This window comes from Cryptomeria japonica, chromosome 5 (genome assembly GCF_030272615.1).
Source record: "Cryptomeria japonica chromosome 5, Sugi_1.0, whole genome shotgun sequence".
NCBI lineage: Eukaryota > Viridiplantae > Streptophyta > Pinopsida > Cupressales > Cupressaceae > Cryptomeria > Cryptomeria japonica.
Window position 1 is genome coordinate 835,655,089 of NC_081409.1, and position 22,858 is coordinate 835,677,946.

The 22,858-nt window shown below is 36.3% G+C and overlaps 1 protein-coding gene across 1 annotated transcript in view; it reads right to left on the minus strand.

The window, feature by feature from the left end:
* The window catches only part of LOC131052711 (uncharacterized), a 139,535-nt gene extending 116,905 nt beyond the window's left edge, over nucleotides 1-22,630 (minus strand). Inside the window, exons 1-5 of the mRNA XM_057987297.1 lie at nucleotides 22,162-22,630; nucleotides 6,407-6,516; nucleotides 5,524-5,737; nucleotides 5,203-5,312; nucleotides 4,809-4,944 (exon numbers count right to left, since the gene is read on the minus strand). Coding sequence (XP_057843280.1) covers nucleotides 4,809-4,944; nucleotides 5,203-5,312; nucleotides 5,524-5,737; nucleotides 6,407-6,516; nucleotides 22,162-22,410 — 819 coding nt within the window. The 5' untranslated portion in view covers nucleotides 22,411-22,630. The remainder of the gene's footprint in view (nucleotides 1-4,808; nucleotides 4,945-5,202; nucleotides 5,313-5,523; nucleotides 5,738-6,406; nucleotides 6,517-22,161) is intronic.
* Nucleotides 22,631-22,858: the final 228 nt, after the last annotated feature.

Below are 22,858 nucleotides of genomic sequence, written 5' to 3' on the forward strand. Positions count from 1 at the left end.
AAAAATAACAATATAGATGACAGATAAATATTTCCCCTCAAGTCACCCACCATACCAATAATCAGTAATAAACATAATTAAATATTAAACCTTAGGATAAGGAAATAATATTTAATTAAATAACTTATAACTCCAATAGTGTTCAACACCAAAATAAAGGATGAAGTTGTGCGATGAAGACCACTGGACTGTGCCAAATCAATACCTTGTCCGAGACTGCTAAAAATAGTAATGCTCAACACAGCCCACTTACTTAAAATAGTAAGTCAAGAAATACTGCTCCGAAAATCATGATCTTCACACCCACAAAAAGAGCTTGGAAAGCTCAATAGAACTGCATCATCCAAACATTCAAACCCTAACTTACTAAAAATAGTAAGTTCTCACTTCATCAAAGAATCACATGCATGTTATGCCACCCTGGAGTTCATGGAAAACCCAAAAGGAAACCATAAGCAGAACTGAAGAATTCCCTCCTGACAAACCCTAACAAGCTCGTGCAGAACTCCACAAAAGTTGGAAACCCTAATTCTCCTTTCCAAATAGCCCATGGGTCTCCGGAATAGGCCAATGGACCACTGAATGCACATCACTGAGAAGGGGACATTACAAACTACCTCCACAACAGGACAAAAATAGATAACTTCGGGTAGATGGAGAAATAACTAACCTGATGGCCTTTTTGTATTGTATTAGATTGAGCCAAAAGTAGTTATTTTACAATATAATAATTTCCTTTTACAACAAAGCATTTCTAAATGTCATTTCCTCTATTTCTGCATTCTCCTGTAGCATTCTATGTGTTCTTCATCTTTAACCATGTCGTCATGAATTAATGAAAACTCAGTATTGGTCTCCTCATGTCACAACGCCAATCTTGGATGTCCTTAATCTCTTGGTATGGAAATGTTCTTTATCATTGCTTCCTTGGGTTTTGACGTGTGACCTCCTCGCAACATCCATTTTATTGTTGATCCCAAACCTGAAAAGAACATGCAAGAGATCAAAAAGCAGACAAATAAAATAATACCATATCCCTTGCCTTGATCACATTTTGGTAGTGATTCTTTTTGTGTTTGAATGGCTAACACTTTTGGTGTTTTCTATGCCCTTGGCAAGTGTGAAAAACATAGAAACACATTATCCCTAGCGAACCTTGTTTCATTTTCAAATGTTTTAACCCCTCTTCATTCTAAAGTGAAACTTCGATATTTCTTTCAACTAAAGCAGGAATCGAAATCATCATATTAGAGCCTCTTCACTAGACTCGGATTGTGGAATTTTAAGTGTTTTGACATTGTTAAAAAAACTTTTGACACTTCTCGTCATTCACTTCGAGCTTGGAAGAGGTTTGAAACAAACACATTTTGCGTTTTTCTCTTGCGTTTTGAAAGGTCAAACTTATTTTGTTTTGACCGTTCAAACTCTAAGTTCGGAATGTTTATCGATATTGGGAGAGCTTTGACCTTTATTTTGTTTTGATTTTTTTATTTATCTTAATGCATTGGCACCTTTCGGTGTTTATGTCGGCTTTAGAAGAAGGCAATAAAAACGACCATTGAAAAAATACCTAAACTTATTATTTTGTTTTGTGCTTTAGTCACTTAACATTTTTGGTATTTTTCAATAGCTCTCAAGACTTGCGGTTTCACTTTGCTCTTTGCATTTTCATAAAAATTTGAACTTTGTTCTTTTTCATTTTATAATACCACCGAACCACTTCGGTAGTTTTATCGGCAAAAACAAGGATGAAGAGAAGACGCACATCCATGCTAATAGCAACGCCAAACTTCTCCTTCTTTTCCAAAATTTCGACCCGTTCTCATTCCAAAGTGTGACTTTTGGAGTGAAGTTCGGAGCATTTTCGGGAATAACATGGGCAAAACAAGACACAGAATATATTGCCCTACAAAATATCACGCTCTGTGTTTTTCTCTGGAGGTTTTCTCGATGTGATTTTTGGCCAGATCTAGGGCGAAATCAGATATGAAACGCATCATACATCTTCGCCCTTGATGACCACGAACTTTGCTTGACTTGTTTGAAGGATTTAATGCGACTTTGGGTTTGATTTCAGGGTTATTTTCAGCTCTAACAAAGGCGATAGATGAGCAAAAATGACATATTTTTACATTCTTCAGATGCTCTACTACAAACCTCGGTGTTCCTTCACGAGGTTAGTAGGTCGAAGTTTAAATAGGCGCGAAATGAAACCTTCTAAAAGAAACGAACGCCCTTTGTTACTGCCCCTTTAGAGAAAAAAAATGAATTTCAGGCATTGTATTTCGAAGATGTTTGGCATTATCTTCAACATTTCTAGGCTGCGGACAGCAAGCTGAAGGAGGGATTCAAAAAGGGGGGTCCCTGTCACAGGGATGTTGTGCCAAGCACAACAGGTTGGTTGACGATTGTGTTCCTCTTGGCAACCGTTGGGTTCTTTAAATAAGTTGTGTATCATCAAGGAAGGTAGAATGGTATAGTCAGATGAACTCGAATCCTTGGCCGACCATCTCTGGTGGCACAACAGGTTGGTTGACAATTGTGTTCCTCTTGGCAATCGTCAGGTTCTTTAAATATGTTGTGTATCGTCAAGGAAGGTAGCATGGTATAGTCAAATGAACTCGAATCCTTGGCCGACCATCTCTGGTCTTCTTCTCTGTAATAATTTCATGTGCGAATAAAGATATATTTTAGTCCTTTATCTGGTATGCTTTATCATCTATACTGTTACTTCTTGTATTTAATTTATCAGACATAATAGTAAACAATCTTGTTCCACAGAGTCTATGTTACTCTAACCATCCATTCGTTAACAAACTTTACCTAGCACAACTCATCATTACACATGAAAAATTGATCAAAACACAAATGCAAATTGGCAAAGTAAACAAATGCACTAATTTCACATCAATGAGTGCCAAAAACTAGTATTTCTTTTGGCAACATATTTGTATTCACACTGCCAACAAAGTTCATATCAATCTTCAGGTTTGTGGTACTTTATCCAATTTGTGATGATAATTGCTCGACATCCATGCCATTTATCAAAGTTCACTGTTGCATTTCTTCAACCAAGTTTCTTGAACCAGATTTCAGCTTTGTTCCAATACTTCATATTTTTTCCAACTACAATAATGCCAACAGTGCAAAGATCAGTTGTAGGCCAACACCATTGGTGCCAACCTTCCACGTGCAACTTCCAAGTTGCAACATTGATGCTCACACCAATCTAGTCAATAGTTTGAAGTTTCACATGACAAAAATCAACTATTCAATTAGTAATGCTAGTGCCAATTTTACACCAAGATTCAGTGCGACACACCAACAATGCAAAAGCAGTTAGAGTTTAGAAATTGTTAGAAATTGAATGACTTTAACTTTCCTGCCAGATACTCTTAAAGATCTGTATTCCATACTCTGTATCATCACAACCTTATATTTAGGTCACATTCAATTCTCCATTTCTAAATTCTTCAAGTTACATATCAGTGTTAAACTCTTCCCACTCTTCACAGAGAGTATTTAGACTCGTACTTTTTTCATTTATAGCAATGCTAAAACTCTTTCTTTCATTGACAGTTGTGTATGAATGGGGTATTCCACAATTGAGATACCCATTGAGGCTAATCCTATAATGAACATATTTTTTATGAACCCTGAAATTTGCATTTTCTGTGTATTTGGAGATCCTATACATCACCAATTTTCATAATGAAAATAATGTCATTCCAAGATGTCTTAGCTATGATTTTCCTTAGCTTATTTGACTGGTTACGATGTTGTTGCATATATGATTTGTGCTTATTGTTCTGAATAACTTTCTTGTTGACTTACCATCCAACACTTATGGCATCATTATAGCCCAAACTTGGGTTCCATGAATGTAGAACTCATGGGTCTTAGGGCACTCTCTTTTAGCATGAAATCACCTGGGCAAGAAAAAGCAGAATTTCTAGAAATGGGGAAGATTAATTACCAGATCAGATTCTTTAGTAAAGGGAAATGAACCAGAGACATGAGAATGAATTGATTTAGGATCTCAGCTATTTAAGGGACATAACAAAAAAACAATTAATCTGCCAAGAAATAGACAACACCCAAGTTATGGTGAAAGAGATGTATGATAACCAATGTGGATTGAGCACACAGGTTGGTTGATGGCATTGCTGGCAAGAGTTTGTCCAAAAGATTCATAAACTAGTAATATATTCGTAAGGAACATGAAAAAGAATCAAATCAACTATGCGTAGAGCAGTGCAACAAAGTCACCCTATACAAGGAAACTGGGGAAAAAGATAGACGGGAAAGACATTCATTACTTTTATCTTCAGTGCACAAAGAACATTGGACAAAGGAATGAAAGACTTCTGATGAGTCAACGAGATAAAAAGGTCATCCGGTCAAGCCAAGAAGCAAGAGAAGCAAGAATGGTTGCAGGAGGATGCAAGAAGTATAGTCCTTAGACAAGTAGTGATACAAAAGATCCCTTTCTAGGCAAAGAGCTGAATGCTACAGTACTACTTGTAAGGAAACTCCAACACATTTTCTAAATTACCACATGAATTATACCCATCAAGAAAAAGGGTTTTTAAAGTACAATAAACAGAACGTAAAAATAAGTTTCCCTTAGTAAGTTTCTTCTTATACAAATTCCAGAGTTGAAAGTACCACAAGCTACTTTAAAATTAAGTCTAGAAACAGGTTCAAATGCAATTGTTAATTAATATCTCCATGAAAACATAATGAATGGTATGGAAAGTTCAAAGAATAAAGGACAAGCAAAGAAAGAAATCAATTTGTAAACTTACCTGCCAATCTGATGGATAAAATCTCAAGATTCTTACAACCCCTCCTACTCCAGAAAGTATATTTGATGCTTCACCAACCCGCTGTTCTAGAAGTACATATACCGGTTCAAAAGAGGCAAGAAATTCCTCTGCTTGTCTGGCAAGATAAAATTTCTGCACTTAGTGTTAATTTTTTGTCCATTCAAATTGTCACCCATCTTTCTCCAGACAACTTTGAATGTGTAGAAATTAATATCTTAAAATATTGTCAGGCACAATAGCACAAAGAATCTCATCGAATATTAAGTTTCTAGTGATAATATGTTTCAATGCAGCATTGATAACTTTAAATCTCCCAATCATATAAAATTAAAAGAAAAGTACTAGTTCAGAATTTGCAACTAAAATGAATTACCTCTTCCAAGGACCAAATCCAAAGTCAGAAACAACTTGACCAGTTGACCTCCACTGTGGGTTCACTATAAGCACAGGCCTCTTTTCAGAATCCTTAGCAAGTGATTTAATCTGAAAAAAAAAATACTTATGAATTCATTGAATGACTTAAAATTTTACCTCAAATTAGAATTTCAATTAACTTCTCTTTCCACATCTCTAAGGAGACCTTTTCAATTATATCTAGATATGGTCAAAAAGTAACAAAAGATTTGTAAATGACCACAACACCCTAAGGGAAAAGGAACAACCCCATAATGATAGGCACCACTGAAATACTAACCTGTTTCAGTGAATCTGATATGGGAAACACTATAGAAGCCACTGAACTATTTGTAGGATACAAAACAGCCATGGGATCCATCTCATTTTCAAATTCTCCAAAGGGTCTTGATAGTATTTTGGCACTTCCTTCTGTCACTTGTAAACCTTGAAGAATTGATGTCACAACTCTGGAGCAAGCATTGAATTCCTCTCTTATACCACATGGATAGTCTCTGTGAATCCAACAAAGCACATGACATCAGTTAGTGTCTTGGAACATACTCATAGAGTCATAAACTAGATGAGGTACATGAACCTGATGAACATATTTAAAATAGCAAAAGAAAGAAGGGGAATCATAAAAAATGATTAAATAATCCATTGTTAGTGGTTTCACATGCTTTTGGATTTAGCTGTGTAATAGTTTTAGATCAATGTTTTGAATTTGCATCACACTCCATGATCCATCATAAAATAAAAATTACTCTTCCTAATGATGGGTCACAAAATGTGATCCAAAACATCGATCCAAAAAATATTACACGGCTAAATCCAAATGCATATAAAATCACTATCATGGACTGTGGAAATACTACGTCCCTAAATCCATTTTTAGTCAGATGACTTACTTTATAATTAAATGGTGTATAGAACTGGACATTAGGATTGGAGATAGATGAATACAACAAACTTAGCTTAGACATCTTGGCCTTTACAAAGTAAGACTTCAACAAGAAGATATGAAAATACACACAAAAAATGGAACAGATGTAGAAATGAAATAGTTGGCTTAGTTCAGCACTGCAAATGAAATGGCATGAAAAATTCTCAACTCATATCTAGTGGTATAAAATTCAAATCATTTTTTATAAATTGAAATAAGAGGAAATTTTGAGGAAAACCTTGGTTCAGTGTCAAGAAAGTTGAGTTGTCGTTGATCTACAGGTAGCAAGAGTTGTAGCATTTGGCGTGACTTTCCATCTCTAAGACCATTTTCTACAGCAGCTCTAGCCTGAGACAAGAGGAGGAGATAATATGCATTTAAATGAACATACATGTCATAAAATAATTATAAACTAGCAGTAGCTTGGTTGTATATATATTTTCATTTTGTCTAAGACAGATTTTGAAAATTTGGATGCTTGGAATTGCTTATTTGCTTGATCAACAATGCTATCTGAGTTTTGAGGTTTGAGCTTTCTTGTGAGCTTGTTATAAAGAAAGTTAATTCAGATTTCCATAACACTCTCTATGAATAATAATATTACCTTTAATTGTGTCCTTACATCTCTCATTTCCTAGAATCTATTAAAATGTTTTGAGACATAGTTGGTCCTGATTCCTCTGTGGGAAGCAAGTTGTAGTTTTTATTAATAAAAAATGAGGAGAGACTGCTTGAATAGGTGTTGTTCATTGTTCTAGAATCCTCACAAGGAGTATTCTTGTTATGAAGGGCTACTGTGAGGGAGCCATCTAGGGAAGGTATATGAACAAAGGAGTAGGAAGCCGCTCACAGTTAGATAGGGGAGTGTTGGTGAGGTGGATCTGAAGTCTAAATGCTCTCAAAGATTATTTGAGTTGTAAACATTAAGGGTATGGAATATGAAGTTGAAGTTGGTAGTTTCTAACCATTTTTGGGTTGTGACTTTATTATTGTCTTTTTTAGCAAAACTTCTAATCGTATGGCCTTCTTTTTTACCAAAACAAGCATGGGTATGTCGAACGTGTACATTATGTTTTTAGGAAAAATATGACCTTCCAGTTGAAGGACATAAAGCAATATCTTGAAATCAACTTCTACAATAGCACAAGAGCAGATCTTCATGTTCACACTCATTTCTAGGTATATCTACAAAATCTTTGAATATAGCATTGCATCCATCTTAATGCATTAATGTCTACTTGTAATACCCCAAACTAAATACATACAGAAACACAAACTCAGAAAGGATCTAACAACTGATATTTCTTTCTTTTATATTATCTTTATGCAAACATAGACATTTAAATGGAAATCAACTAGTCTAATATAAATCACTGGACACACTCAGCATACAAATCTAAATTTCTTTGATGCTCCTAATTGGTCACCTTGATTATCCTAGTCACTCTATCACTCTGTAACACGTACTGCTGCCTGAGTGTTTCCATCCCCAAGAAATCAAGTTGGCATGCTTGAAGGTTTTCATCTCCAAGTGCCAAAACTGTTGCAGGAAGCATTCCTTTCCTAGGAAAGGAGCTAAGTTTTTCAGTTGCTAATTTTTAAACTTGTCCTCCAACAATGTTTATATTCCATGTTTCTTGTGATCCTAAATCACAGGCAGTTACACCTTAATCAATGGCAACTAACTGGATTGTACATTTCCCAATTGATGGTGTTAACTGAAAGCTGCTGAGAAAACTGACAAATATTGAAAGATTCAACTGCTACCTAATTCCAAAAAGCAATATTAACTAAAAGGAACTACAGTGCCACCTATCTAACTGCTACTCCTACACTGCCAGTACACAATTAGCTAGCCACCCTATTCCATTATTCCACTTTCCTAACTAAAAGTACTTATAGACTTATGGTCCTATTAAACTACTAAAAGTAACTTAGTGCTACAGATTTGAAAAGGAACATTACAAATATAACTTTCCTGAAATTGCTTGCCCACAACAAATGCAGTGCTGGATGTTCACATATCTTTGGCTCCCCCCAAGTACATTCCTCCAATAGATCAAGTACTCTGTGGCAGTATTGTCCCTTAGTTCTTCTCCCATATGTCAATCATGGCATTTGGAGCCAATATAAATTTTCTATTATCACCAATTCCATGAAACAAAAAGATGCTTAGATCCATTTGGATTGAAAAGATCTCCTTGAGCTTCAAGAAACTTGATTTCCCTATCTAACTTTGATACTCTTCAATCTTTGTTACTAATGAAAGAATTCCATCTTAGTTGAATAAATATTTTTGTTTGGTCCATGACCTCTAAGTATCCTACTGTGGTATCTGCTTCCTCTTTCAGTTCTTTGCAAATCAATGTTTCTCTTTTTTGTCTTCAATCTCTTGATTTCTTCTCTAGTTCTTGCATTTTCAGTTTAATTTGTAATATTGCTTGTTCTCTTTCTATTGCTGCTTGAACTTCAGCCATTTTTCGGCAATCACCACACTTGTGTCATTCACACTTTTGAAACACATTACATGAACCCTGAAGCGGCCTAGAACATGTTTTCTCACACTTCAGCCTTATTTCCTTCTCCCAGCACTTACAAAACTTGATGTAGACACTTCCGTAACTTGAAGGTTATCTCTTGCTAACATTCGAGAGCTTCTTCATCTTCAAAGCATTCCTTTGTGATCTTATGACCACATATTTTGAGTACAAGTTCTACTTTTTCACTGCATTTGTGATGCTTTACATGATGAGAAAAGCTTTGGCACTTATGTACACAGTTAAGTACAGTATTGTACTGTGTGCATCAAGTTCTTGGCAGTCTACTATAAGTGGTGGATCATTAGGATGTTGTGGACAACATAAATAGATCAAGTTACCAAAACATTATGGCTCCTTGAAACAATTAAGTAGAATCTTCCAATCATCTGATGTGGCAAATGTTTTCCACATAAATACAGTCCACCACATGCTTTAGAGGCATAAAAATACAACTATTACAGTCTACCAAGTGCCCAATCCTTCCATGTTGGAGCGAACAAGAGACAATAATCATTGATATTCAAAACACTGGAACTTGTCAACTGTATGAACTTGTATTATTTTGGGTGTGGTTCTGACACTAGTTATTCTGATGGTTCCCCTTGGTCAAAATTGACAGATCCTAATGGCATTGCTTGTATTTCCTACAAAGTCAATAAGGTAGGGAATTTAAGGGCCATACAAAGAGGATAGTGTGTGGCATTTTCACACATCACCTCATTGCAAATGGGCCCCCCCTCTTTTTGCTGAATAACCAAGTCTTTTGCAGTCTGTGTCATCTTCCGACCCTAAGGAATGAGTTGTAAGGTCTTGTCGGTCTAGATTTTGATCTTTGAAAGTAATGAAATGACTGAGTAGGGAATGGATTCTTAAGGAATATACAGCCTAGACGGGATACAATCTTAATATTGTCATCAAGTCGAGAATTAGGGTTTTGATGTATTGAGAAATGTATTGTGCTTATTGTTTTATCCTTCGAACTTTGCATTTTGCTAACCATGAACTTGATTGATACTTGTACTTCACAAAGTTTCCTTGTCTTTTTAGGTACATTGCGAGGAGCAGGATTCTGGATGCTAAGAGAAGGACATCATTGAGTGGATGATATCATCATCCAAGGAAGAGATTGGAGTGATAGAACAAAGAATGCATGCGCAGAGGAATGGAATGATGGATATTTGGCTAAGTGTCAGGATAACCCTAAGAATTGATATGAAGAAATGAAAGAGAAATAGCCGAATTTTGGCTAAGTCTGCAAGTGTTTTGGAGAAATTTGGCTAAGTCTGGAAGCATGTATTGTCTATTTTAGGGCATTTATCCTTTAGACTTAGAAATGGAGTCACTAGCCTAGGGTTTTGTGAAACCTGAACGAAGCATTGAAATGAGAACCCTTCAAGGAAGCTACCAATGAAATTTGAGCGAATTCTTAGTCTATTTTTAGTAAGTTTCACTGCGGCCCGGATTGGCCTAATTTTGCATTTAAACAAACTTACTATTTTTAGCATTGTCTATTTTTAGTAAGTGTCATTATGTCTCGGTTTGCCCTAATTTGGTGTTTGGAAGAGCTTACTATTTTTAGTAAGTCTATTTTTGGAAAGTCTATCTTTGGCAACTGGCAAAGCATTGATGACAGAATGTTCCTAAATATCGAGTTCTAAATCCAGAAAAGTTGAAGAACAGGCAAGTGATTGAAATTTTGGTTGTCTAGAAATCCTTCCTGAAATGACGAGGCATGGAAAATCTATTCTTGGGTGCAATTCCCAAGAACAGGAGGAAACTTCCAGAGTTTAAAAAATCCTTCACCTTGCTTGAAATGCACAGGATCTAGTAGAGTGGGCGCAATCCTCATGAAGTGGAGGAATTTTCCAAAACTTGAAAATTCCTCCAAGACCCCTCAAATGCACCCATCCTCCCTCCTTGGGTGCAAATCCTAGAGTAGGGAGGATTTTCCTTGTAGGAGGAAATTACTCCTTCACCTCCAAAATGTGCCCAAGCAGGCTCTTAGGGTGCAAAATCCCAGCTAAAGAGGATTTTTTCCTCTTGAACAAAATTCCTTCCTTCAAGACAGAATTCTTGGAAACAATGAAAAATTGGTTGTTGTTGGAAATTCCTTCCTTTACGACAGAATTCTTGGAAACAATGAAAAATTGGCCTAAGTGTTGGAAATTTCTCCTTCAGGATAGAATTCTTGGAAATCATGTCAAATTGGTTGTGTTGGAAATTCCTTCCTTCAAGACAGAATTCTTGGAAATCATGTAAAATTGGTTGTGTTGGAAATTTCTTCCTCTGGACTCCAAACAAGACAGAATTCCTAGAAAATGGAAAAATGACACAGTGTTGGAAACTTTCCTCCTCCAGACCCCAAGCATGCCAGGATTCTTCGAAAGTGAAAAAATAGTTAAGTATCAAAGAATTCCTCCAACTCCAAAATACGCCCAAGCATTCCTCAGGTCATGGAAATTTGAAATTTTTACTAAGGTACAGAAAATCCTTCAGGTCCTCCCAAATGCACCTAGCTTCATGATGGCAATGAAGGATAATTTCACCAAGGAAAATTCCTTCCCCAAGCTCCAAATGCACCTATCTCCAGGGAGGGAAGAAATGATAAATTTTGCTAAGTGTTGACAAATCCTCCTCTAGGATTGATATGCGCTCAAGGATTCCTTGGAAATGGAAACTCAAAAATTTGATAAGTATGGAGAAATTCCTTCTCCAAGCTCCAAATGCACCCATCTGCAAAATGTTAAAAAATGATAAACATCAAGAATTCATCTATCCAATCCAAAGACAACATCAGGACGTCAAGAAGCACGAAGGTCCAAGATGAGCAGATCTAGTTTATGACATCCAAGTTCAAGAAGAAATCCAGTCTCAAAAAATTCATGGAGGAGGAATTCCAATTCTAGAGATTGCCAATTGAAAGACCTCAAGATTAAAGCAAATATAGATGAGAAGAATTTACAGCTATCGTGAATTTCCTTTGGAAGTCCAAGATCCCAGTCAGGAAAAGAGCAAGGAGGAAGAATTCTAGTTCCAGACATTCAAAGTTCATGAGATCCAGTTCAAGTATGAAAGACTTCAAGAATGACAGAATCGTCGACAAGGAAAGATATTCCAAGAAGGTGAATTCCCAAGCAAGTACATGGAAGGAAGAAAATGATCAAGGAAAGATAAATTCAAAAAAGTTAATCAAAGTTAGAACCTTGATCACAAAATGATGCAAAATGGAATATTCCTTGTGATGAGTCACCAGGTCCACATGGTGTCCAACATGTTGAGGCAGCACCCTGTCACCTTCTTCGGCCAATCAAATGTCTCCCAACCGTCATGACCAAATTCATTGCATTTGCTGCCAAGGAAAGGGTTAGTGGGTGCCCTATCTTGGGCAATGAGCTATGAAATGCCTAATGGAGTGGTGGGCTATTTAATGCATAGCGGGCGCCTCATTTGGAGTGATGGACCATTAAATACATGATAGGCATGATGCCTTATTAATTGACAGGCCCACTACCTGGTGCGACATAGGTCATTTTTGGTCAAACCCTAATTAGGATTTGCATGATGTAATCTTGGCCCTTGATCTCAAATCAATCTTGTTCGTTCATTTGTGGGAGGAGCTCTATAAAAGGCCCTACCTTATCATTTGTAATTCATTAGATAGATAGCTCACTAGAAGCAGAGAGCTCTTGCTCCTTAGAGTAGAAATAGAGTAGAAGAAGACATTGTTGTAAGACTTGGAGAAATAAAATTTGATTTCATTGAAGATATGGTGGATTCATATTTATTTCAACTTGTTGCATGGTGTTCTTCCAATTTCTCAATTGTTAGATAAAGTGCTTTGATTTCAATGGAGAATGTAATGGTGTTTGATGAATTTCCATGGTTCATGCTTTTTGCATCTTGTTGATTATAAGTTGCAATGTAAAGTTAGCCTTAGCCACTAAATTTGTGCTAAGTTCGATTGTGGATAGTCATTTGGATTGTGTCGTTTTGGGTATTCAAATGCACTTTCTCGATGTCAAAATCCTTTAGCATCCTTGGAAGATTGCACTAGTTCTTGTGGAGTTGTAGCTGATCTTGGCGAAGCAGAACTTGGTTTATTTAAAATCCGTCCATTGAAGCACTATCCATTGATGTCATTGTCCTTAGGAGTAGATTTAGACCCTTCTAACCCTTTCCCCTTTAATTTCAGTTGTGTCTGTTTGAAGAAGCATCATCACGAGATTGCAATATCTAATGAAGAAGTTCTAGCTAGTACTGCAGAAGAAGTGAAGAAAGATTCAACCATAAGTCCCTTTGTGTTACCAACATATCACAACGACCATTGAGCTTATCCACATGTCAGGACATGACAGAGAAGAACCTTGGAGTCACTTGTATGATCTTTCGCAATATTACCATACACGGGATTTTTCTCAAGAGAGGATAAGATACCTTGGTATTTTATTCTGTGTTGGTGTGGTCACAAAACACCCATCAACAGATGGCTTTGTAGAAAAATGGATTCACTAATGAGAATCGATATTTTGAATGACCAAAATTAGGTAGAGGCACTAATTTTGTCTGCAAAAGCAATAAAAATTCTTCCACCCAAATACCTCTTCCCAAGTATCTCCAAGGAATTGATATAAATTACTATAGCCGTGAAGTCTTTCGAATTCATTTAACACTCCATAAATAGTGTGTCTAACTTCTTTCAAGTAATTGTTTCAAAATCTAATCTTTCATTCCTTTGTATAAGCATGGACTTAGTGGGTTGTTGAAGAAGACTCGTTTGACTAGCCATTGGTCAATCATGTGAATCTAAACTTCCCTCTCTAAGAAGCTTTAGTATGACCTAGATTTTTCTTGCTACTTTGAAGATGTAACATTTGTGCCATTAGATCTATCATTCCCTCTCGTACCCTTTAAATTTCCATCAGGGTATCTGGAAATAGATCTCCCCTTTCATCTTCTATCATTTTCTATCTTTATCCTCATGTGCCATTTTCTGCTTCTTTTGTTCCCTAAGTTGATATTTGACTTCTTTGTCACTAATAAACATGCAATACTATATCAGATTTTGCTTTTTTTTTCTATTTTTTTCTAAACCTTTCATAAACTAGAAAGATCACAGCATGGATACCACTATGATAGCCCAAACTAAATGCATACTTGGAAAAAAAACAAAAAGACTCTTAAGAGCAAATATTTTTGTTCTTTTATATTATCTTTATGCAAACGCATACATTTAGATGGAAATCAACCAATCTAATGCAACTCAATAGACATGCTCAACATAAAGATCTAAATTTTTTTACAACCACATCAACTATTTTAGCATTACATAAATTTCAACAGTGAAGTAGTCTACAATTTTTATTTTCCTTTGCAACCTCTCTTATACCATAGGTGCCATACTTGTTGAGTACTTGCTGAGTAAAAACATAAACAATTACTCACTAGAAAGTATCACTACCTTTTTGGCGAGTCCTCTCCAAAAAGTCAATGAGCCCATGCCAAAAACTTACGACTGGCATATAAAGTGTAGGTCAGATCAAATATATTGGTGCAAATGAGGTCTTGTACATAACCAGTTCCTGGTAGGGGACTTATTCACATGTTAAGTTTACCTAGGTCCTAGGGAATCTTTCTAGAAGGTTGTTAGTTGTCATAAATAATTATCTTTTGACATTCACTTTTAGGTACCTAGGTCATTTAATATTTGACATTTTAGTTGTCTCATAACATAAGGTTAAGACACATGTCATAACCTTGTCTTTATAAACAAGGCATCTCATTGTATAATTCATATATTCAATCAATCAACCTTGCATTATTGAAGCAAGTTATTCTTGTCATCTTCTCTCTTGTGGAAGATATTTTTCTCTAGTAGCTGATCCTAGGGTGTTGGGAGTTCACCATCAACTCCTACATGGTACCAAAGCTCCATTGCAACAAATTCCTTCCTAGATCTGAGGAACATCATCAAGCTTGAAGAATTTGTTGGGTGCATTTTGAGGTTTCAAGCACATCTTGGTTGAATTGAGGGCATCAAAGAAATTTGCCTTTCCTTTTGTCAAATTTCATTATATTTTGTCAAATCTACAAGGGTTTCAAGTAGGGTTAAAGTTGCTAGGTATATGAGATAGCTAAATTTTTGGAGCACTTTGGGCAAAATCTGACTCTACCATCGTGTCCGAAATGCCCAATATCCTAAGGATCAACTATCAAATCATCAAACCCTAAGACTTTTGTCTAGGGGCATTAGAGTTTTCTTTTGCATATTTGGCGAAATTTGTACAGATCCATACTTAACCGTACTATATGGACTATTCCTATGACAAAAAATATGCTCCCCCCTCCTAGCAAAACATTCCTATTAGATTTGGTAGATTCCTTGTGTTAGGGTGGCATCATTGATCGGTACTTTGTAGTGTGCACAATGTGTACGATGTCAACATCACTTGGTCTTCATCATACTTTGTTCAACAATCCCCATGGTACAAAATTATTTTAATAATCACTTCTTTTATTAAAACTTCTGATTTATTGTGTTTGGTCAAGTGTTTGGTTGGTGGCCCAAGTGGGTTGATGATTTGCCAAGGTCACATCAATGACCAATCGATCTATAAAGGGCTTGAGCCCCTGAAGCAAGGTGACCCACCACCTAGTCCTTGCCTCGTCTGCCACCCCATCACCACCCAAGCAGCAACACCCTTTTTTTCTACCAAAAACCTACACAATCATATGGGTGACCAAATTTTTGTGCCCAAGTGCTACAAGTTGCCTTCCAAAGTGCCGAATAGGCCTTTTTTTTGTTTTGTCACAACTTGGGCTAATAGAGTAAACTTTTTTAAAACATAATATTGTTGGAAAGTTGGTTCTATGAATTTTCCAGTAGTGTAGGTTATTTTCCTGAATCTGTTTGGAGATAATAATTGTTGATTGTAGTCAAATCTTTTTTTTGGCACCCAAGCTCATAACTTTTTGCCACAATGTCTGATTTTTATGATTCTTGCAGAATTGGAAAGGTATTGAGGAGCTCTATCCAGCCATCCACGAACTTTTTTCTATTTTTGTCTCAAACATATTTTTGTTTCAGTTCTTACTTGATGGGTATCCAGGAGGGTGGCTTGGACATTTTGGCAGTTGGGAGGGTCATGTTTTGATTTGATCACTTCATTTCAGCTACATTTCAAATATTGATCTCTAATTTTATCATTTGGGAAGTGTATTGTAGTTGTAATCATGGGTTATGCAACTCATCCTTTTGTAATCATCTTGACTAAGGACAATCATGAGTGTTGGCAAAAAGGCATTCTGACACATTGTAGGTGGCTCAATCAATTACCTCATTTTTATGGACTCATCCCTAAGCTAGAGACAACATAGAAGAAATTAGTTTGGGGTAATAAGAATGATGATATCAGAGAATTGAGTGTTTTAGTGCAAGCATCTTTAGAGATACCTACAATCAGACTTCAAGAATCAAGTGCCCACACATAGTTTGGACCAAGATTTGGGACATTTATGGAGATCCACATAATCATCCATTCCTAGATGATTGTGCATCAGATATCCTCATTTGACTTGATGATGTTGACATCCATTCCTATGTCTTTGGTCAATTTTTATAATCCCTTATTGACTCTCAAGCCCTCGGGAGTTATCTCCTTTGTGGGCTAGTAGGTTTGGAGATCAAGTGTTAGTCTTCACTTTAATCTCTTAATTATTTTCAATGTTTTAGAGTCCATTTTGTGTGGTGTTTATTTCTTGGTGTTTCACTTTAATCTCTCAATTATTTTCAATGTTTTAGAGTCCATTTTGTGTGGTGCTTATTTCTTGGTGTGTCCTAAGTGTTGGAAATATCACATCATTCATATCATTTTGTTAGTTAGTCATATAATTATTTTTTGAGGAGTGCTTGTTTGTATCATGAGTTGTTAAAACCAAAGAAACAATAATCTGCAAAAAATCGCAATTATATGCAATTAATCACGAATCATGGAGCCGGTCGATTTATTCCCCGAAAATATATTGATTCACAAAAAAATCGTTGATCCAATTTCCAATGATTTTTTGCATTTAAATCAGATTGAAATCATGTTAAAGATCCCCAAAAATAGCCAAAAAGGTGAAAAAAATCGTTGCAAAACCCATGAAACCCTAGAAAAACTTGTGAAATTACCGAATTGCTTAGAAATAGGGCCAATTCTGAGACGAAATCAGAGTTAGTGCGGAATCATGGAAATAGTTTGTTATTTTGTCCCTTAGTTTTCTTTTTGACCTCTAAAAAACCCTAAATAGAGGAGCAAGGGGAGCAATGTCGGTCATCAACCGAATTTGAAAGGGACTCAATCATCCTAAATCGTGAGGGGCATATGAGATAGTGTCGAAGCAACTGGCAAAATTGCTCTAAATCATGGCTTCAATATGACTCGAGCTCTCTCCACACCCTACCCCATGGATTCTAATGCGAACAAGTATATAATTAATATTATACACTAACTTTAAAATTATAACTATTATGCACTATTACAGATGGCACTTTGACGGGGAAGGAGCGAACCACTATAGTTTATAATTAATACTATAAAGTAGTTTTAAAATTTAAACTATTATAGACTATTAATATATATTAATAGCTATGTAATAAACTATATATTAAAAATAATGTACATATTTAATTTTAATATAATATATAATATATATTTTTTGGATTGAGGAAACTCAAGTTTTTAGCTTGGTCCGAGTGCAGGGAAACCAATTACGGAGGATCTCTTCCCACGAGGCTATTTTTAGGGGCCATCATTCCCCACACTTCACTTGTTCAAACCCACAAGCTCAACGGCCTAGCGAAGGCACAAGGTTTGCGAGCTCAGTGGCCCCACGAAGGTTTGAACCTTGGTGGCTGCCTCACCAACAAAGGGTTTCTACCACGACACCAAACATCCGAAGACATACATAATATAGATATAGATATAGATATATTATATATAGATAAAGATATAGATATATTATATATAGATATAGATATAGATATATGATATATAGATATAGATATAGATATAGATATAGATATATGATATTGATTTTTAATTTATAATTGATATATTTAAATTTGTGCGCAGACAAACACATACAATTCATTATATGAGCAATATATCCAAAATGCTCCATGAAATAAATCTGAATGACAACAAACAAGCTTGCATACATGTAGTAAAACAGCCTCCAACACATAATCATTAACATTTATCTCTTCCTAAAATGGTAGTTGAAAGCTAGGTATTACCAAAACCAGTGGCTTGCTAATCTTTTACTTCTATACAAATGCTTTTTGTTGAATTCTACCCCACATAAAGGACTTACCAATTGCCTTTAGGGAAGCTAAAGCATTGCAATTGCGGAATATGATTTGATAACCTTTTTCAAATATTGAATTACCCCTAGAAAACTCCTTTCCTCAATCACAATGAAAGTCTTAGATCACTTCAGAATGGCTTCCACTTTTACTAAATTCCTAATAGTAGTTGGATCGCTGTCTGATAAATTTTGATCTCAGTTACTTCATAGACTTAGCTAATATTTGATCTCAGACTTAGACAACTATTTGGTGTATTTGGTGACTGTCCTTTTAAAAAGTTAACTGAATATTTGCCTATGTAATCAGCAATATGAATATAAACAACAAAAATCTATTTTCTACAATTCATGGATTAAACTCTATTTTATTTGCTCTCTATATCTCTATGATATGGAAATGCCCTTAAGTTTTTAAAAAAGTAGTTTTTGTCTATTTTTCTACAATTTCTTCCATTTTTTCAAAATCCGATCTTTTCCCCATTTTTTCAAAAAATCTTATACTTTTGGTTTGCCGATTTTTTCCCCAAACAATTTTTGCTGCTATGGACTTAAAACAACTCATCTATATGGAAGAGTGGTCATTGGAGGTATAACAATTCTCCTATAATAGAAGAGATGAAACTCCTATAAATTTATAAAATCACTTTATATGAAGTGAGAAAAGAAATACGGTATTACTTGTGTGCTGAATCTGACCTAAGTTCTCCCACACTACCTCTATCCACATTACCCTAAAAATGAAATGACCTGCAGCAACTTTTGCTCCAAATATTGCAGCGATCCTAGGCTCACACCTAACTGATATAGCCTCCACTCTCACAAGAATGAAGTTCAATTAGTTGCATTGACACCGGTGATCCATCATGCAACGCTTATAAGAGTTCATAGATTGACTGAATCCATAAACAATGGCCTCGATGAATTCCACCACAGGGGAATAAGATGCAAATGTGGTATGCCACACATGGCCTCTTCAATCTCCCACAAACACGCCCACAAAGCTTATTCCATCTGCCAATGACTACCTAGCATTTAGCACTGTGCAACAGTCATAGTTAAGTAATGGCATCCCATAAAACCATTAAACATGGGGAACTTCACCTTAGGATACCACTTCCCTCAGCATCAACATACACACTCTGTCTGCCCTCTACCTCTCCTGCTCTCCGATTCCTTCCTGTACTCTGTTTGCTGCCCTCACTTGGTCATTTGCACTCATCCACGAAGAGGATCAAAACACTAGGGAAAGGTGAAGGCTCACTGCATGGTTCCCTCCCTAAAACAATGTAACAATAGTTACTAATGGATCCACAAATAAGTTGCCTACGAAAAAGATAAATGAACACCCAAGACACCAGAATCCAAACCATCACCAATGGGGAATGGGAACATTTACCCAAACACTACTAGTACGTGATATATTATATGCGAGAAAGGAAATGGTTGAATGCATGAAAAAAGGAATCAACCGCTGCCATGACAAGGGAACATTCATGCCCTATCACTAGCCACTGCACTTGTTTGCTATCTGCCCAATCACTCGCCAATGCACTTTTTTGCTAGCTGCCTTCGACTCCATTCTGTCTCTCATCTTCTCTGTTGTCTTACAACCTCTGCCACAACTACTTCTACTGACGATTCCACTTCCATACTACTACAACCAGAGGCATTTCAGTTACATAATAGCTTTGACAAACAGTCACCAATGCAATGAAGTTGTCTGGATTCATCCCATAGCAATCTTCAGCCCATCTTGCCAAATGTCACACTTGCCGCTCCATCCTCTAGCACCCAATATCATCTCCCTTAACCAAACCTATAGCATTGTTGCAAACAATATCATTGCTCAGCATAAGTGAATCAAACAAAAGAACTGCACAAATCTAAACTAATGCTACAAAGGCTCCCAAGTCAATTAGAACACTCACGGTACTGCTTCTCATAAACTTGAGGCCATTCAGAACACTTGCAGCACTGTTGCACATAAGAAAGTGCTATAATGCACTGCACCCAATGTGATCTAACAATACAGAGGTTGCAGTTCGCTTAGAATACTTGAGACACTGCTGCAGGTAAACTGGCATCTATTCAGAACACTTGCAGCACTTCCTGCTGAACCAATTTAAACCTGTCCAATTTCGGATCAGTACCTTTATTCTTAGAGACAACCCACATCATGCACACAGACACACATATACACAACCCTGTAAACAGGTGTCTATGATGGCCTTCAGTCACAGACACACATATACACAACCCTGTAAACAGGTGTCTATGATGGCCTTCAGTCGCAGACAACTGTTTACTGCACAGATAATTTAAGTGAATATTTCACTTGATAGTCTTTGTGGAGGTCTGTAAAGAACTAAACTGCTTCTGGCAGGCATGCTTGCAAACTTCTGGAATATATAAATCATTTCCTCCAGCAAAACAATTTAAATGTGCATTGTCCCACTAGCACTAAAAATATCAAGTTTTTTTCCATGAAGCTTGTAGTCAAAGAGAAGCTAAAAATAACTCTGTAAGTCTTTGTTAGATCTTGCAACGATTACTTAAAACTGAATAAGCCAGTTCATGAGATTGTCTCATATGACAAATTTGACCATTCGGCTACTGCTTGAGTCCAGTTTAATAGTGCATTCATTCCCTTGTAGCCATTTCTGCTTCAAGTTTATTATTCTATGAGTACATGTCTGAAGAAGAAAAAAAACAGAAAAATACAAATCACTAAAACTGGTTTATCATTTCACATGGAAAAGAAATCTATTGTCACTCAAGAATAACTCAGAATTGTTTGCACAAGCATATGAGCAAATCAATTATCCGGAATTTAACATCCATAATGATTTATTCATAAACCAGTAATAGCACTTTGTCACTTTTTTATTTTATTTCAACTGATAACGATCTAGGTTGAAACCTCTGGAGATGGGATTCCATAAGCCCAACATAATATACATAATAGTTGCTACTTTGGGTGGGCTGGCATTGCTCAATTTGACGCAAACATTGTTTCCCCGGTAATGCTAACTGAAACATGAATAATATCCTTATGCTGTTAACTTATACGACACTAACGAGAATACTCCACTGCTGACTTATAAGGCGTGCTATGGACAATGCCCCTGCCCTCCTCACTTATAAGTTATGTTTCAAGTGGATGCTTCAGTCCCCCTTGCGCCTCTGCCCTTGTTCCCCCTTTCTACACTTCATTCCTCAACTGGCATCCTCAGTGTTGTTTTTCAATATAAATAATGTTCTTGGGATTCCCCCATGTCCTGTCCGCATGCTCTATCATCCTAGCTATTTTTCAATATAAAGCTATTTTTCAATATAACTTTTGTTCCTAGGATTTCAAGGCTACTTCTGGCCACCCCTTTCCACATTTCCCTGACAAGCAAGGGATCGATGAAACATAGCTTGCAAGATACTATGCAGTATGAGAAAAGCTCCTGCAGTACTAATATATCAGAGACTTTTGACTACTGGGTGGCCTATCACATACCGGGAGCAGCAGTTATAGATAAATTTTTGATTGGTAAATTACCCTCCTCCAGCTTAGATGCCTTGATCAAGGTTATCTTATCATTTAAACTGGGGTTCGGTGCTCTTGGACCCGACTTCAACTTGTCTCATTGGATGTGATAGATTACCTAGACTCAACATTTAACTTGATTCAATGGATGTACCATTTTACCCAATTTCAATACATAGCAGTTGATGCGGTATTTTATCTATTTTCAAACGACAGCATTTGGATGTGGTAATTTACCCAATTTTAGTAGCAAAAGTTAGATGTGAAAGTTTACCCTATTTCAAATTCAACATTTGGATGTGGAAGTTTACCCGATTCCAAATTCAACATTAACATGTCTCCTTAAATATGGCATTTTATCCAATTTCAACTCCTTAACACTGTCCATTCAAGATTTAAACCAGCGGCTCCATTGTGAAAGCCCTGATGATTTGCCACTCAAGCTCATCCCATAACAATTGTTGGCTGAACTACATTGGCAGGAAAAGATAACCATGGAAAAATGGACAGCAACTTTGAACAAGAGTAGCAGTCATTCATAATTAGCTTAAAAATAAGATTATAACATACTTGCTGTATCATATCTTCTAGCATCTTTGGGTTTGACAATTCCTGAATTACGGGCTGGTCTCCTGCTGCTGTTGCCAAGACCATTGAATGCCATCTGTGAGCTACTTTCTTTCTCTTTAAGCAAACGTTGAATGGAAAAACATGAATGGTTGAAGACAATCTTGAGTGTCTCCTTGCTTTTGATGATGAGTTGGTGTATATTTGGGTAGAGTACAGATTGGTACAGTAGGAGATGGCGAAGGCTCCCATTCTGTATGTAGGTTAGATGTCATCAAGTCTGCTTTGCAATAAGATATATCATGTTAGGTTCCTGGTCTAACTGTGTCTGGTCAGATGTGTCTTAGATTTGGGTACTTTAAAATAAGATATGAGTGCTTCCAAGTGTGCAGAAGAGCCAAAAGAGATGGAGCATGGAAGGAAATCAACCACGATCCATGCCACATATTTTTCGTATTTAAATAGTAAGATTAGTATGGAGTAAATCGGACAAAGTTCTGTATATACATCCCTGGGCCATAGTTAAAACTAGCAATTGGACGTGTTGGTTCAATGGGCACTCTGATCTTTGTTTTTATTAAATCAGTTTTTTCATATTTAAATCTTTAATTACATATAAGAATATACAAAATCTTATTGATAATAAAAATTTATTAGATATAGATTTTTTTCTATATTTAAATTTTCAATTATGTAGAAA